The following is a 15,750-nucleotide window of genomic DNA, read 5'->3' as shown; positions in this document are numbered from 1 at the left end:
GGGCCGGCGCCGCGGCTCACTAGGCTAATCCTCCACTGGTGGCACTGGTACCCTGGGTTCTAGTGCCGGTTGGGGTGCCGGATTCTGTCCCGGTTGTTCCTCTTCCAGGCCAGCTCTCTGCTGTGGCCCAGGAAGTCACTGCAAGACGGCCCAAGTCCTTGGGCCCCTGCACCCATGTGGGAGACCGGGAGGCCTGGCCCAGACCTGGCCATTGCAGCCATTCGGAGAGTTGAGCCAGCAGAGGGAAGATCTCTGGGTGTGTGTGTGTGTTTGTCCTACTCTCCCTATTGTTCTGCCTTTCAAATAAATAAATCTTAGAGAGGGGAAAGGAGGGGGGGGAAGGGAAGGGGAAGGAGAGGAAGAGGGGGAGAGGGAGGAGGAGGGGGAGGGAGAGGGGGAGGGAGAGGGAGGGGTAGGAGGAGAGGGGGAGGGGAAGAGGGGGAGGGGGGAGGGGAAGGAGAGGAAAAGGAGGAGAGGGAGGAGGAGGGGGAGGGGAGGGGGAGGAGAGGAAGAGGGGGAAAGGGAGGAGGAGGGGGAGGGAGAGGGGCAGGGAGAGGGGGAGGGGAGAGGGAGGGGTAGGAGGAGAGGGGGAGGGGAGGGGGAGGAGGAGGGAAAATAGGTTAACTGTGCTGAGGTCCCTGCATGACCTGACACACCATGTGTCCTACAGTCCTCCGCTCTTCCGACGTGACTTGAAACACCACACTTGGTCTTAGGGTGATGCTAGCTCAATGCAGGGGAGACTGAGCTCAGGCCTGGGAACTACATTTAGGAAGGAAGAGGCCAACCAGAGCTGACGAACGCAGCAGGCAGAAGCGGCTGGCAGGGACGTGCACGAACCAGACAGCACAGGGGTCTTGGACCCTGGCCTCTGCACAGGCCGACCTGGGTAGGGCACTACGGCGTCTCGGTTGGGAGCTCAAAATCCACACAGAATGACAGCACCGCTGGCACGGCTTCCTCCTGAGGAACACGCGTGTCAGGGAGGACAGACGAGGCCGGCGCACGGCGATCACGCTGGAACGCATCGGGGGGGCTGTTTCCTGAAGGGAGCAGGCTCGCTGGGCAGCGCTTGGTGAGGCAGACCTGGGTCCTTCCCCTGCAGGTTTGTTCCAGGTGCCCTGCTACACCTGCCTGTGGCCAAGCCAGATCGCCTCAACAGGTATTCGTGAGGATGGCTTCTTTAAAAAAGGACTCATTTATTTATTCGAAAGGTAGAGTCCCAGAGATACCGGGTGGGGGTGGGGCAGGGAGAGGCAGTGAGAGGGAGGGAGGGAGAGAGAGATCTCCCATCCCCTGGTTCACTCCCCAAACACTGCAACAGCCAGATCAGGAACTCCATCCGGGTCTCCCATGTGGCTGGCAGGGCCAAGCCCTTGGGCCGTCGCCCACTGCCTTCCCAGGTATACCAGCAGGGGGCAGAGCAGCCGGAACTCAAACCGGCACTCGGATGTGGGATGCCGGAGCCACAAGCAGGGACTTAACCCACTGCACAATGCTAGCCCCAGGAGGATGGCTTTTTTCTTATTCTTTTTTTTTTTTTTTCCAATCCTAGTGCTGTGTGCAGGGCCTGTGAGCACTCTGGCAACAGGAAGACAGTACGGGAATGTGCCGGTCCTTTTCCTGTTCGCTGGCCTGTCACCATTCTGCTGTGAATCACCTGCTGTGCCACACACCAGCAAACAACCTGTCTCAGGTCTCTGCTGTGGCCGGCCCCACCAGGGCTCTCCAGTGCCCTCCCTCCCAGGACACTGGGGCCTGATTTTATTTGGGGTGGTAACGTAACCCGCTCAGAAAACCCAGCCACCAGCCTCCCCTGCAGCTAGCGTGCCGTGTGCCAGGGTTCTGCCGAGGAGACGTGGGAAATGCCAAGCGGAGCTTTTGCGAGGTGTTTCAACAGGGGGCAGACCTTCTGTGCTTGGTCCACCCTCTCTTTCCTGCCCGGGATGCTGCTGTGATGGCGAACAAGCCAAGGAGCAGTGCGGCCTGGGGGGGAAGGCAGAAGGTGCTGGATTCTTAGTGCATCCCGCACCAAAATCCCACTAGGATCAGCTAGCACTTGGGCTGTCGGTTGCCCGCAGCCAAACCGATTCCTCACTGATGTTAAAAATGCACTTGCTCTTGAGAGCAGGACAGGCTCACCACTCCTCAGACGCCGGAGTAAGAACCAGGCCGGTGGCCAGCACAGGGCATGGGAGCCAGGAAAGGAAGCCTTGGACCCTCTCGAAGCTGACCTCAAAGGGGTGGCCGGACCGCTCTGGCCAGCTGGCCTGGAGCAGGCTGCGGCTGTGCGTGCCTGCTCTCTGCTAAATTCCCTGGGCATCCATTCAAGGCAATTTCAAACGGCGTGCAGAAAATGGAATTACCAGGTAAGTTCGCTTTGGTGCCAAACATTTTGAAATCCAGGCCTACAAGGAGTCTTCAAAGAGCTCATGGAAATGTGTGTTACGAAAAACCTACGCATGGATTTCAAAAACGTCTTGCACCGAAAAGGACGTGTCTTTGGATTCCGTTTTGCAGCAGCTTGCTGAAGTCCCCTGTCTACGCCGATTCCCCGGTGCAGATGCGTGCAGCAGGCGCTGGGAATTCACGCAGACTCCTGCAAGCCGCCCTCAGAACGTAAGGGCGCCAGTTCACGCCAAGCCCAGTGCCGAACACCCAGATCTCTCCAGACACCCTTGCCGTGGCCACCCTGGCTTCGCAGAGCCAGCACCCCTGGGTCCTCGGGCTCCTGCAGCCTCCCTCTCGTCCCCAAGGGTGCCCAGTGCCTGGGACTTTACTCTTCCCCAAGGGGCCCCTCACTGGTGACGGATGTTGGTGTGAGGACAGACGTCTTGCTCCCTGGCCTTGGGCTCCGAGCCCCCTGGCAGGAGGGGCAGGGCCTGTGCCTGAGGCTGTCCTGCCACCCTGGGAGTGCATCTCGCCCGTGCACCTGCTTCGGGGAAACCCAGCCCAGGTTCTCCCGGAGTCTCACACATCTCCTGCTTGCGTTAGCTCAGCAGTGCACTTCCAGGACTTTCTGCTTCGCGTGTTAACGCTGCCCCAGGAAACAGAGCGAAGAGCCAAGGCTCCTCCGTGTCCCTTACAGGAGGAAATCACTCCATTGCTGCTTTGCAAAACAAAACCCCTGAGCTGCAGCGTGTGTCCTGAAATCCCCGCGCAGACCCTGGGAGTCCTGCGGCTCTGGAATCGCCCTCGCCCGAGTCCCGTGGGGACCAGGCTGCTCACTTCTAGAGCTAAGCCCCGCCCTCCTTTCCAGCTCGCCGAATGCGCAGGTGCAGCGCTTCCAGGACGTGAAGACCGAGGCCACGCCGTGCCGCGAGACGGGCGGACACGGGGCTTCTCCAGCACCTCTCTCTGCTCACCGCCCGGGGCCGAGGGCCCAGCGTCCCTCTGCCCACCCTGGGGTCTCTCTGCTGAGCCAGAAAAGCCAGCACAGGGTCCCAGGTGGCGCAGGTCAGGGGTTCCGGACACGGGCTCCGGGCGCCTGGGCTGCAGCCTTCCCTGGAGCAGCTCAGAGACACCGAAGGGCCCCAGGGACTGGGAGTCACCTGTGGCAGGCGGATGGGCCGCCCGGGACACCGGGCTGAGAGCCAGGCCCGGGCTGTCTGCCTGGCTCCGTGCAGGAAGTTCACGGGGAAGTCACCGGGGCCTGGGGGCACCGGATTAAAGACAGGAAGGGGGCGGCCAAGGCAGAGACTGATTGTTCTCCACCCCGATATCCACCCTCAGGGCTGTCTTCAGAGGGGAAGGCAGCAAGTCCATTCATCATCTTAATGGCCTGGCTGATGGACTGCGAACATTAAGGCTTGCACTTCACTCGGGGCGACTATTAACTTGACAGACGGAACACACGGAAGCTTCCTGCCGGGGGCGGCAGGGAGAGAGGAGCAGGCAGTCTCCCATCGCTCACACACGGGGACGGGGCGCAGGCATCGGGCCCAGGCTTGGCTTCGAGGGGCCGGGGACGCCGTGGGCGCTGTCCGCTGGCATAGGTGCAGTTTCGGAGCGGAAGACCCTCAGCACAAAGGTGCCTGAGCCCCTCAGGCAACTCCTGCGCCTGCCGGCGCCCCAAGGCTCCATAGCCTGTCCAGACGCCTTGGTGGGTGGGGCGCTGAGATCCCAGCCCTGTCCCACATCAGGGCGCCTGGGTTGGGCTCCCGGCATTGGCTCCTAACCCCAGCTTTCTGCTAACGCAGATCCTGGGAAGAGTGGTGATGGCCCGGGTGATGGGCTCTGTCACCAGTGTGGGGGACCCTGCTGATGTGGCTCCCAACTCCCAACCAGCCCAGTGCATTGCTGCAATCGGGGGAGAGAGCCAGCTCTCTCTGCCCTCAGATAGAGAGAAAAAGTCTTAAAAGTCAGCATCTTAAGCCCCAAACTCCAATACTTAAGCGATGAATGAGAAACACCACCGCGGAGTGATTAAGAGCAAAAACTGAGTTACAAAAGCCAACACACACACACAAAACAAATAAATAAATAAAGAAAAGCCAGCACAACCATTTAGCTGACATGACAGGCTTCAAAAAACACGTGGAAATTTGCATTAACTTTAATTCCATTTTCCCATGAACTCTGTGTATTTATTGGCATTTACTAAGCTTTACATAACTCCTCTTTTTTAAAATAAAGGCAATTGATTGAATGCAAAAAATAAACTCAATATAAAACTGCCTCTGTTTTCAACAGTAAGCAAACTCTCTCTCTCTCTCTCTCCATCTCTCTCTCTCTCTCTCTCTCTCTCTCTCTCTCTCTCTCTCGCAATCCTTTTTCAAGACCATGAGTCTTGATCTTTTGGTTTAAGAAATGTTAACACTCCTATTGTACAGCGTCTTACAATCCTGCACCCCCTGGGCAGCTAATCTTGACCAATGCGCAGAAGCTCCTAAGTTCTGACGAGATTGCGCCCTGCTAAGCCCAAGGTGACGCGGAATACTCCAGGAGGAAGACGCACTGTCCCCTAGCCTGCCCAGCTGTGCTCGCTGCCGCCGCCTGGCCTGAGCAGGGACCATCGCGCTCACCATTAGCCGGGGACAGACCTGGATTCAGAATTCAGCGGCAGGGTTTGTGCTGCGTGCAGGAAGCCCTTGCCCATCGCAAGGCTGCAGGTTCCTAAGCTGGGGCCCTTCGGGCACCTGCCGAGTGCACCGGGCATCCAGGAAGCCTGCCTGGGGCACGGGGTGGGAGGGGAATCACGGCCTTCCAGGGCGGGGCTGCGCGTGCACCGGTGGCTCGGCGTGGGCTCCTTCAGTCCTCAGCACGGAGCCACTTCACAGGCACCGAGGCGCACACAGAAGCCCCCTGGTCCCCGGTCACCACGACCTCAGGAAACAGCAGCAACTTCCAGTCTGCATCAGCCGGCGGCGCAACCACGCGCCCCTCCACTCCCTGCCGCTGCACGTCTCCCAGCTCAGCTGTGCGTACCATGGCTGCACAGCGCAGCCACCCCCTCCCAGCTCAGCCATGCGTACCATGGCTGCACAGCGCAGCCACCCCCTCCCAGCTCCGCCGTGGGTACCACGGCTGCTCAGCGCAGCCACCCCCTCCCAGCTCAGCCGTGGGTACCACGGCTGCACAGCGCAGCCACCCCCTCCCAGCTCCGCCGTGGGTACCACGGCTGCACAGCGCAGCCACCCCCTCCCAGCTCCGCCGTGGGTACCACGGCTGCACAGCGCAGCCACCCCCTCCCAGCTCCGCCGTGGGTACCACGGCTGCTCAGCGCAGCCACCCCCTCCCAGCTCAGCCGTGCGTACCACGGCTGCACAGCGCAGCCACCCCCTCCCAGCTCAGCCGTGCGTACCACGGCTGCACAGCGCAGCCACCCCCTCCCAGCTCCGCCGTGGGTACCACGGCTGCTCAGCGCAGCCACCCCCTCCCAGCTCCGCCGTGGGTACCACGGCTGCTCAGCGCAGCCACCCCCTCCCAGCTCAGCCGTGCGTACCACGGCTGCACAGCGCAGCCACCCCCTCCCAGCTCCGCCGTGGGTACCACGGCTGCACAGCGCAGCCACCCCCTCCCAGCTCCGCCGTGGGTACCACGGCTGCACAGCGCAGCCACCCCCTCCCAGCTCCGCCGTGGGTACCACGGCTGCACAGCGCAGCCACCCCCTCCCAGCTCCGCCGTGGGTACCACGGCTGCTCAGCGCAGCCACCCCCTCCCAGCTCAGCCGTGCGTACCACGGCTGCACAGCGCAGCCACCCCCTCCCAGCTCAGCCGTGCGTACCACGGCTGCACAGCGCAGCCACCCCCTCCCAGCTCCGCCGTGGGTACCACGGCTGCTCAGCGCAGCCACCCCCTCCCAGCTCCGCCGTGGGTACCATGGCTGCACAGCGCAGCCACCCCCTCCCAGCTCAGCCGTGCATACCATGGCTGCACAGCGCAGCCACCCCCTCCCAGCTCAGCCGTGGGTACCATGGCTGCTCAGCGCAGCCACCCCCTCCCAGCTCAGCCGTGCGTACCACGGCTGCACAGCGCAGCCACCCCCTCCCAGCTCCGCCGTGGGTACCATGGCTGCTCAGCGCAGCCACCCCCTCCCAGCTCAGCCGTGCGTACCACGGCTGCACAGCGCAGCCACCCCCTCCCAGCTCAGCCGTGTGTACCACGGCTGCACAGCGCAGCCACCCCTCCCAGCTCCGCCGTGGGTACCATGGCTGCTCAGCGCAGCCACCCCCTCCCAGCTCAGCCGTGCGTACCACGGCTGCACAGCGCAGCCACCCCCTCCCAGCTCCGCCGTGGGTACCATGGCTGCTCAGCGCAGCCACCCCCTCCCAGCTCAGCCGTGGGTACCATGGCTGCTCAGCGCAGCCACCCCCTCCCAGCTCAGCTGTGCGTACCATGGCTGCACAGCGCAGCCACCCCCTCCCAGCTCAGCCGTGCTTCCCATGGCTGCACAGCGCAGCTACCCCCACCCCCCGACTCCCCACAACGTGTGTAAGACCCCAAGCTGAAGGCCCACAGACACCACGGGGCACTTGGCCTTCCTCACTCCCCATTCACACACCTGTCCCAGCGCCATCTTTGGGAAGGATGTGAGAGGCGAGAGAGACGAATTCCACCAGCAACACAGATCCACACGAGAGGCAGCCGAGCGAGCCGGGCTGCGACATACGGAGCACAGCAGGCGGCTACGGTCAGTGGACATGTTTTGTTTGGCTCAAACGACGTTCGGAAAACGTCTTAATTAGCTGCCAAAGTCACAGAGTTCTTGTAGAAACGAGGATTGCTGTTTTTCCTGAAGAATAAGGAATCTGACCTCAGCGGCCCTCCCTGACGCTGTCGTGGGAGAGCTGGACTCGCCATCTGTCCGCACTCTCCGCCGTGTCCCACTGTCCCAGCCTTGCCCTCTGCACCCACTGAGGACGCTTCACTTACTGACCGAGAGGCGGAATTCTCGAGAACACTGTTCCTTCGCTGGCTACGCCGGCCTACTCCTGACGTCCACGATGGAAGACAAAGCCCAGTAGTGCCAGATGATACCCCACGGAGCGGAACAGTCCCTGTACATCGCCTGTCCCAGCCCATGGGCGAAGTGGGTAAAGCAGGTGCACGGGAGGGCACGGGCAGCCGCGGGCGCCGCCTTACCTTCTGCCACATGTTGATGAAGAAGAGCTCGCGGGAAACGTTGAAGGACACGTTGGCGTCGTAGGCGTCGTCCCCCATGTTGGCGATGGAGACGTTCAGGGAGATGTTCCGCACAGCCCCCAGAGCCAGGTACGGGGTCTTTTCATCCACACTGCGAGGAGGACAATCAGCATTTAGTGCCCGGAGGCCGACACTAGGAAACGTCAGGGCTGGAAGGAATGGGGGAAGGAACCCGGACCACAGCTTCAAGTCCCAGGAGCCCCGTAACCAGCCGCGTGGCCGGGGGCGAGTTAGCGCCCGCGCGCCTCGGACGCAGGCTTCTGCCGTGTCTCGCCCACCAGGCTTCTCGCGTGGCTGGCGTGAGCCACACATCACTCCACAGCCTACAGAAGCAACTCATGAGCGCGTTAATTCTACTACTTCGGAGCACCTGTGATACGCCAGCCCCTGCTCTACACGCGGAGAAAACCGCAGAGTTCGCACAGCTTCGGGAAGAGAGGAGCCAGCTAACAAAGAAGCCACCAGAAAGGTCACACCGCAGTGAGAGCCGCTGGGGAGAAACCTGCGAAGCGTAGGGACAGACAGCACCTGGCCGGGAGGGCGTGGTGCAAGCTTAGGCCAACAGGGCAGCCTTGCTCGTGAGGTGACCTCTCAGGAGCAACCTGGAGGAACAAGGGGACCAGTAAGTGGGTATCCAACAGTGCCAAGGCCCAGCGGTGAGCATGTGCCTGGCGCCCAAGAAGGGCGGGGGGGGGATGGGAGACCTGGGTTTCAGGAGGCCTAGGGCGTGGGGGCCGACCCTGAGGGCCGTCGTACGCTGAGTGGAGCCTGAGCCAGGCAGGAGCCCGACTTCCATATTTCAGGGACCCCACGCCGCTGTGCGGTGGACAGAGTGGGGAGTGCTCAGGGCAGAGGTGGGGGGCGTGGCCAGGAGGCTGCTGGGAAACGCAGGTGTGGGCGGATGAAAGCACAGATGGGGGCAGGCAGCACCGAGGCTGCGAGAAGAGACCAGTGCTGGGGATGTTCCAGAAGCTGTGCCCACGGCGTTCGCTCACGGCCTGGACGAGGGAGTCAGGAAAGAGCAGGCCAGGATGGCTCCAGGGTCTGGGGCGGGAGAGACGTGGGGAGGGAAGGGCTGCCAGAGACAAGCAGTGCCGAGCGGGCTCTGATGGGGACACTGGGACAGGTGGACACCTGAGGCCGCAGGTGCGGAAGGGTCTGGGCCAGAGGCACAGCTTTGGGAGGGAGCAGGGGAGCGAGTGTAGACTCGGGAGAGATTTCCCAGGAGCAGGAGGGGCTGGTGAGACCAGAGGGTGTCCCCAGGTCACGTTTCAGGGAAGCGGTGGCCAGCTTGTTAAACTGGCAAGAGGAGGAGTCAGAAGTGCCCTGGAGCCAGCCCTCCGGAGGTCGCTGTGACCCTGGGAGATGCCCGAGAGCGGTGCCGTGGACGCCTGCCCGGAGAGGGTTTCAGAGACGCGGGAGGAGACTAAACGCAACGGTGGCGCAGACAGCTACTGGGAAGACTGCTGTGCAGAGGGGCCGGAGCGGGTCGGGCAGGGCTGCGGCGGGCAGAGGGCTCAGGGGAGGGTGTCTGTTAAAGGAGAATCATGGGGTTACGTGCACGCCACCTGTAAGGACCCACTAGAGAGGAAGCAATGAAGACAGGACAGGAGACGGGTGCCGGGCCGGCCCCTGACCCACGGGATGGGAGACGGGCCCTGGGTGGCCTGGTGACTCACAGGACAAGAGACAGGCCCTGGGCGGCCTTGTGACCCACAGGACAGGAGACAGGCCCTGGGCCGGCCTGGTGACCCACAGGACAGGAGACAGGCCCTGGGCGGCCTGGTGACCTACAGGACAGGAGACGGGCCCTGGGCCGGCCTGGTGACCCACAGGACAGGAGACGGGCCCTGGGCGGCCTGGTGACCCACAGGACAGGAGACGGGCCCTGGGCGGCCTGGTGACCCACAGGACAGGAGACGGGCCCTGGGCGGCCTGGTGACCCACAGGACAGGAGACGGGCCCTGGGCGGCCTGGTGACCCACAGGACAGGAGATGGGCCCTGGGCGGCCTGGTGACCCACAGGACTGGAGACGGGCCCTGGGCCGGCCTGGTGACCCACAGGACTGGAGACGGGCCCTGGGCGGCCTGGTGACCCACAGGACTGGAGACGGGCCCTGGGCCGGCCTGGTGACCCACAGGACTAGAGACGGGCGCTGGCCCGGCCTGGCGACCCTCAGGAAGGGCGTGGGGAGGAAGCGGCAGTGAAGGTAGGTGCAGGTGCGCATGTGGGCAGTGGTCTGATGGGCCGCAGTTGGAAGACAACAGAAGCAGGACTGTGGGTGTTTGAAGGGTGAGGGGAGGCAGGGAGCGGCCGCCCAGGAGAACGGGCCGAGCTGAGGCTGACGAAGCGCACGTGAGATGGGCGGTTACCACGTGGTGTGGGCTTTGGACAAAAGAAGTCCGCATGGGCGGCCGACGGGAGATCAGCGGATGGAGATGTGACTAGCGGAGGGGAGGCTGGCACGGCCATGGCTGTTTCGGGCTGCCCGGTATCCTGACCTCTCCCTGTCCCGGGACTCCCAAGACAAGGTGGGAGAGGCAGCAAGTGCGCGGCCCTCCCCTCTGGTCACTAGGGTGTGGGTCACGAATCAGTACAATTGTGTGGTCTGAGGGTGGTCCCGTGCCTTACCAGAGTGATGCACGCTCCCGCCTGGGGCTGCGAACTTTGGGGGCTGCACAAAGACACAGGTGCCCTGAGACCACGTCAGTAGCTGCAGAGGAGGTGAGAGCCCAGGGGTGCAGCCTGCCTCCCGTTTCCCGCCCAAGGTGGTTCCCTAGCCGCCTGTCTATGCTCGGAACTAGCCCATATCCTCCCAACAACTCTCCTTCGTGCCTAAATGAACCAGCATATGTTTTTGTTGTTTACAACCATTAACACAGCTAACACAGCATGACAGAGAATTATCCCGAATCTCAACAGGCCACAGTGCTTTGAAATCTGAACTGGGGCGGGGGAATCACCATTACCCACCCATGAAGCGAGGCCCTTGCGCTGCGGCAGGCCTGGCACACCAACAAGAATAACATGTGCAGTGAGACATCGAGGGCCCTGCCTTGGGAGCGAGCGCTCCGAGGATCCAAGCAAGATGTGAAAAATTAGCTCAGAGCTCTGAGTTTCGAATTCTTGAACGGCCTCCAGCAAATGAAGACCCTGACCTTGGGCCAGGGTGGCCACGGTTTATTAGTGTTGGCCAGCGTCATTTTCAACAGTCAATGGGTTATTTCTGTCCTCCCGCTTGCCTTGGTCAGCATCAAGGAGGAATCCTGTGGCCTGGGGCTGAGACGGAGCTAACCCCGCTCCACCCCAAGAGGGCTGCGGAAGCACTGCCAGCGGCCCGGGCACCCCGGGCAGGCCCGCGGCTTCCGTGGAGTAAGCAGGCAACACAGAACTTTCCATGCCAGGGCTGCTGGCGTGCTCGGGGCCCTCTTCTCATGTGTCAGCATCAGGGGACCAGCCCGGGGACATCTAAGCCTCCGCCACCCCCAGACTCAGGCCGCCGTCATCTGATCCTGCAGCCGGCTCATTCCTGGGGCTCAGAGCCGCGTGACTGAAACACGGCTGTGATGAAGGGCAGCCGGGCACCTCGCAGGGCATGCTGGGAGCCCAGACTCCGTCAAAGCCTCCAAGTTGTTTTCATTCTTTCTCCATGGTTAAAAATCTATAACCAAAACAGTACATCTCCGCTTCCAAAGTTGTCCTTAGAAATGGAACAGACATGTGATTCTGCAGCGTGGTGCTGGGTCCTGTCGAACACGTTATCATCCTGCAACCTCAGGGCCCTGGGACGATCCCGGTGTGAGTCCCGTTTGGGGAGCTGCAGGGGCTAGGGTGACCGGCACGGTGCCTCCTGCACGTCAAAGCCCCGCCTCTCCATCACTGTCCACGGCGCCATGTCCGTGACATAAGACAAATCCTCCCGCCAGGAGCCCCCAGCCCCTGCGCTCCATCACGGCAGCTGGGGTCGTCCGTTTATTTGCGTGGCTACTCGCCTAGGCGCTCTCTCCCCACTGGAACCCCAACACCAGCAGGCAGGAACTCTCGCCTGGTCGTACCCATCACTGAACTCCCGAGGCGGAGCTGTGCCCAGCGCACACCTCTCAGGGATGCAATGCCTTCCCAAGCAGAAAGACTGAACTTCAACACCCAAGGAGGCACCTGCGGACTTCCTGGGCACAGAGACTCTGGCCTGACCATCTCAGACTGTCAGGCTGGTCTCTCACAGCAGGTGTTCAGTGAATGAAGGAATGACTGAGTGGCAGTGACAGCCCCGCCTAGGCCACGAGCTGACCCTGCACTTCCTACAGCGGAGGAGCTGGCCCTGGAGAAGAGGACCTGCCCGCCCACGTGCCCACGCGGGGGCTGAGTCGGGGCCAGCACCCGCTTCCTCTGGCATGAAGGGGCCTGAGCCACGGCTCTTATACAAACCCGTCTCAGCCAGGAAGGCTCCGGCCAGAGGCTGAATGACGTCGGGAAAGAGAAGGACCTGACCAGGCTGCAGAAAGATGAAAACGGTCGGGCCTGGGAGTCTCGGGCCACACGTCCCACAGGTGCTCACCTGGTTACAGGAGAACAATCTTCAACTTCCGAGGAGGCCACTCCCTGAGAGGTGTCCCCACGAACCCTGACCTGCAGGTGCGGCCTCTCGAGGGGGGCTCATCACCGCGCACAGGGGTCCTTGTGGTAAGAGTAAGACGCAAGCTGTTATTATTGTGTTTCCACAAAGCTGACCTCGTAGCACACAGACGGCCTGCTGGAAACACAGTGCTCACCGGTGATTCAAACTTCTGTCTTACCGTCTCTTGTGACAGCTGTTGTTCGAGGTGTCACTGTGTCTACACCAGCTGAGCACCAAACCCTTCACCGCTTCAAAGGTCAGGAGCCACAGCCTAGCACCTCAGGAGAGCTTGTCCTCCGAGCCCGTTTATCGCAGACATCACCACCCAAACCCCTTGTTGGGTAAGCGCAGTGCAGCTCCGGGTCAGTCGCACAGGCTGCACCCAAAGGCCACCACGGCGACACTCTCCCTTTCGCCCGGCTGATTTCTTGTGGAGGTTCTCCAGGAAGAAAGCCAAGGGGCTGAATGGTGCTCAGAGCTTTTCCCTTGGCTCAGCTTAGATTTCCCTTACATCTTCAAAACTTGGGATCTTACTTAAATTTAAAAATAAGATTTTCTTTTCTTTTTGCTCCTGGCACGAATCTAGCCTGAATAAAGGAAGCTAACACCAGAGTGAATGACGTGCACCCTAGTCACTGTGTCTGCACAGGAACTTCTGCCCCATCGTCCTGTCACCTGTCACCACAATGTCTGTGATCACAACTAGGATACTGTTCAGGGCACCACGTCCTCCTGCCTTCCCCTCTCCCTCTGCTCCCTCCCTGCCTCATTCCAGTCATGTATCCATACATTCACAACTTTACAAAGATTTGCTTATTTATTTGAATGGTCACACGGCCGGGGCTGGGCCAGGCTGAAGCCAGGAGCCAGGAGCTTCTCATGGTTCTCCCACATGGGTGGCAGGGACCCAAGGACGTGGGCATCTTCTGCTGCCTTCCCAGGACCATGGTCAGGAAGCTGGACTGGAAGCGGAGCGGGCAGCTTCAAACCAGTGCTCCTGGACTGAAGTGGAGCGGGCAGCTTCAAACCAGTGCTCCTGGACTGAAGCGGAGCGGGCAGGTTCAAACCAGTGCTCCTGGACTGAAGCGGAGCGGGCAGGTTCAAACCAGTGCTCCTGGACTGGAGTGGAGCGGGCAGGTTCAAACCAGTGCTCCTGGACTGGAGTGGAGCGGGCAGGTTCAAACCAGTGCTCCTGGACTGGAGTGGAGCGGGCAGGTTCAAACCAGTGCTCCTGGACTGGAGTGGAGCGGGCAGGTTCAAACCAGTGCTCCTGGACTGGAGTGGAGCGGGCAGGTTCAAACCAGTGTTCCTGGACTGGAGTGGAGCGGGCAGGTTCAAACCAGTGCTCCTGGACTGAAGCAGAGCGGGCAGGTTCAAACCAGTGCTCCAGTACGGGACGCAGCATCAGACGGCAGCTTAGCTCACTGCGCCAGCGCTGGCCCTCGCTCACAACTTTCTGAGAACGATCATTCCCCAGTTCATTACCACGAAGATGGCTACTACCGCAAAAAACAAAAAACACGGGAACAAGCCCCTCACACCCGGCAGCGGCCCTCAACCAAGACGGACAGGAACGGGTGCAGAAAGACCCCGGCTCCTGTGCCCACCCAGCGCGTGAGCTGGCTCCAAAGTCCAAGTTCTAGGCCTATGCTCAGCTCTCTGATTGTGGCTGATCTCGATTTCAGACACACACACACACACACACACAACGGGAGCAGTGATTGCTTTCCTGCCGATCACATGTTCACATAATCATATTTTGGGTGTACGGGATTGAATACAGCCTATGTCAACAGTTTCACGTTACTTTTCAACGTGGCTACTAGAAACTTCAAAATTGCACACACGGCTCATATTGTATTTTTAGCAGTTGGGAATCTAGATACTCAAGGGATTCTATGTGTTTGACTTTAACAGTATGATACGGCTGATCTGTGACAGATCTCCGATGGATGGATTTATCCATGCTGTTAAAACCGCATGTGAGGCAGTGGTCGAGGGAAAAGACACTGCAGTAAGATTGGGCAGTTAACCATCAGACTGACAACACTGAGCTTCCGACAGTCAGTGGCTGCTACAACGTCCTGGTGAATGCTGTGAGATGCCAGAAGAGAACAGGCACACAGCACGCGTGTGTTCCCTGCCACAGACACTCAGTGTCCCACCACAACCTGACGCACACTCGTCCCCTGGTCAGTGGCCTTGTGGGCTGCATGGGATGTTGGCGGGGGCGGGCATGCACGCAGATGCGGGGAACTAGGGCTGTCCCACCGAGCTCCCCTCACACAACACAGCCTCCGCCCTGGGCTGCCTGCTCCAGCCTTCTGCTGACCCCTAGCCTGGCCAGCTCAAGACCCTCTCCTTTCTCTGGGTTCAAAGCTCAATGCCACACCTGGCCAGCCTGCTCCTCGGACAGGCCGCGCTGCCCTGCCCGGCCCCTCCGATCTCTCCTGGGTCCTCGGGACCTGCAGCAGCTCCAGCTGATGGCCTCCCCCAGCTGGGACCAGGCCCACCCGCCCCCAGCACCTGTCTACGCATCTGTCTACATTCAACCACATTTGAAGAGGACATAAACAGTAACGGTCTCCATTCATTCATTTCTGCTCTTTGTTTTTATTCCCTAACTTTAATAGGGTCTCTCTTCTCACAGTTTCAGGGACCCAAGTATTAAATGGACAATCCCAGAAATAAACGAGTTTGAAGTGGGACGTCGTCTGAGCAGCGCAACAAAATCTCGCGTGCCACCCTGGTCCAGTCTCCGTCCAGTGTACAACACCGTGGGCCCTCCCCACCTGTCGGTCCCTTAGCCTGCACACAGACCTCCCGTGTCACCGTGCTACAGCCTCCCTCAGCCTGCACACAGACCTCCCGTGTCACCGTGCTACAGCCTCCCTCAGCCTGCACACAGACCTCCCATGTCACCATGCTACAGCCTCCCTCAGCCTGCACACAGCCCTCCCATGTCACCGTGCTACAGCCTCCCTCAGCCTGCACACAGACCTCCCGTGTCACCGTGCTACAGCCTCCCTCAGCCTGCACACAGACCTCCCATGTCACCGTGCTACAGCCTCCCTCAGCCTGCTGCAGCCCTCCCATGTCACCGTGCTACAGCCTCCCTCAGGCTGCTGCAGCCCTCCCATGTCACCGTGCTACAGCCTCCCTCAGCCTGCACACAGACCTCCCGTGTCACCATGCTACAGCCTCCCTCAGCCTGCACACAGACCTCCCGTGTCACCATGCTACAGCCTCCCTCAGCCTGCACACAGCCCTCCCATGTCACCGTGCTACAGCCTCCCTCAGCCTGCACACAGACCTCCCATGTCACCATGCTACAGCCTCCCTCAGTCTGCACACAGACCTCCCATGTCACCGTGCTACAGCCTCCCTCAGCCTGCACACAGACCTCCCATGTCACCATGCTACAGCCTCCCTCAGCCTGCTGCAGACCCACGCAGTTCCTGTAGCAAGGGGTCTAGGACCTCTGCAG

At 61.0% G+C, this 15,750-nt stretch overlaps 1 protein-coding gene across 1 annotated transcript in view; it reads right to left on the bottom strand.

Annotated features, from left to right (window-relative positions):
• Positions 1-15,750, bottom strand: part of ITGA9 (integrin subunit alpha 9) — a 293,387-nt gene that overhangs the window by 89,771 nt on the left and 187,866 nt on the right. The window contains exon 18 of the mRNA XM_062179765.1: positions 7,585-7,735. Coding sequence (XP_062035749.1) covers positions 7,585-7,735 — 151 coding nt within the window. The remainder of the gene's footprint in view (positions 1-7,584; positions 7,736-15,750) is intronic.

Source organism: Lepus europaeus, chromosome 2 (assembly GCF_033115175.1).
Source record: "Lepus europaeus isolate LE1 chromosome 2, mLepTim1.pri, whole genome shotgun sequence".
NCBI classification, from domain to species: domain Eukaryota; kingdom Metazoa; phylum Chordata; class Mammalia; order Lagomorpha; family Leporidae; genus Lepus; species Lepus europaeus.
This window is presented reverse-complemented; position numbering and strand designations above follow the sequence as displayed.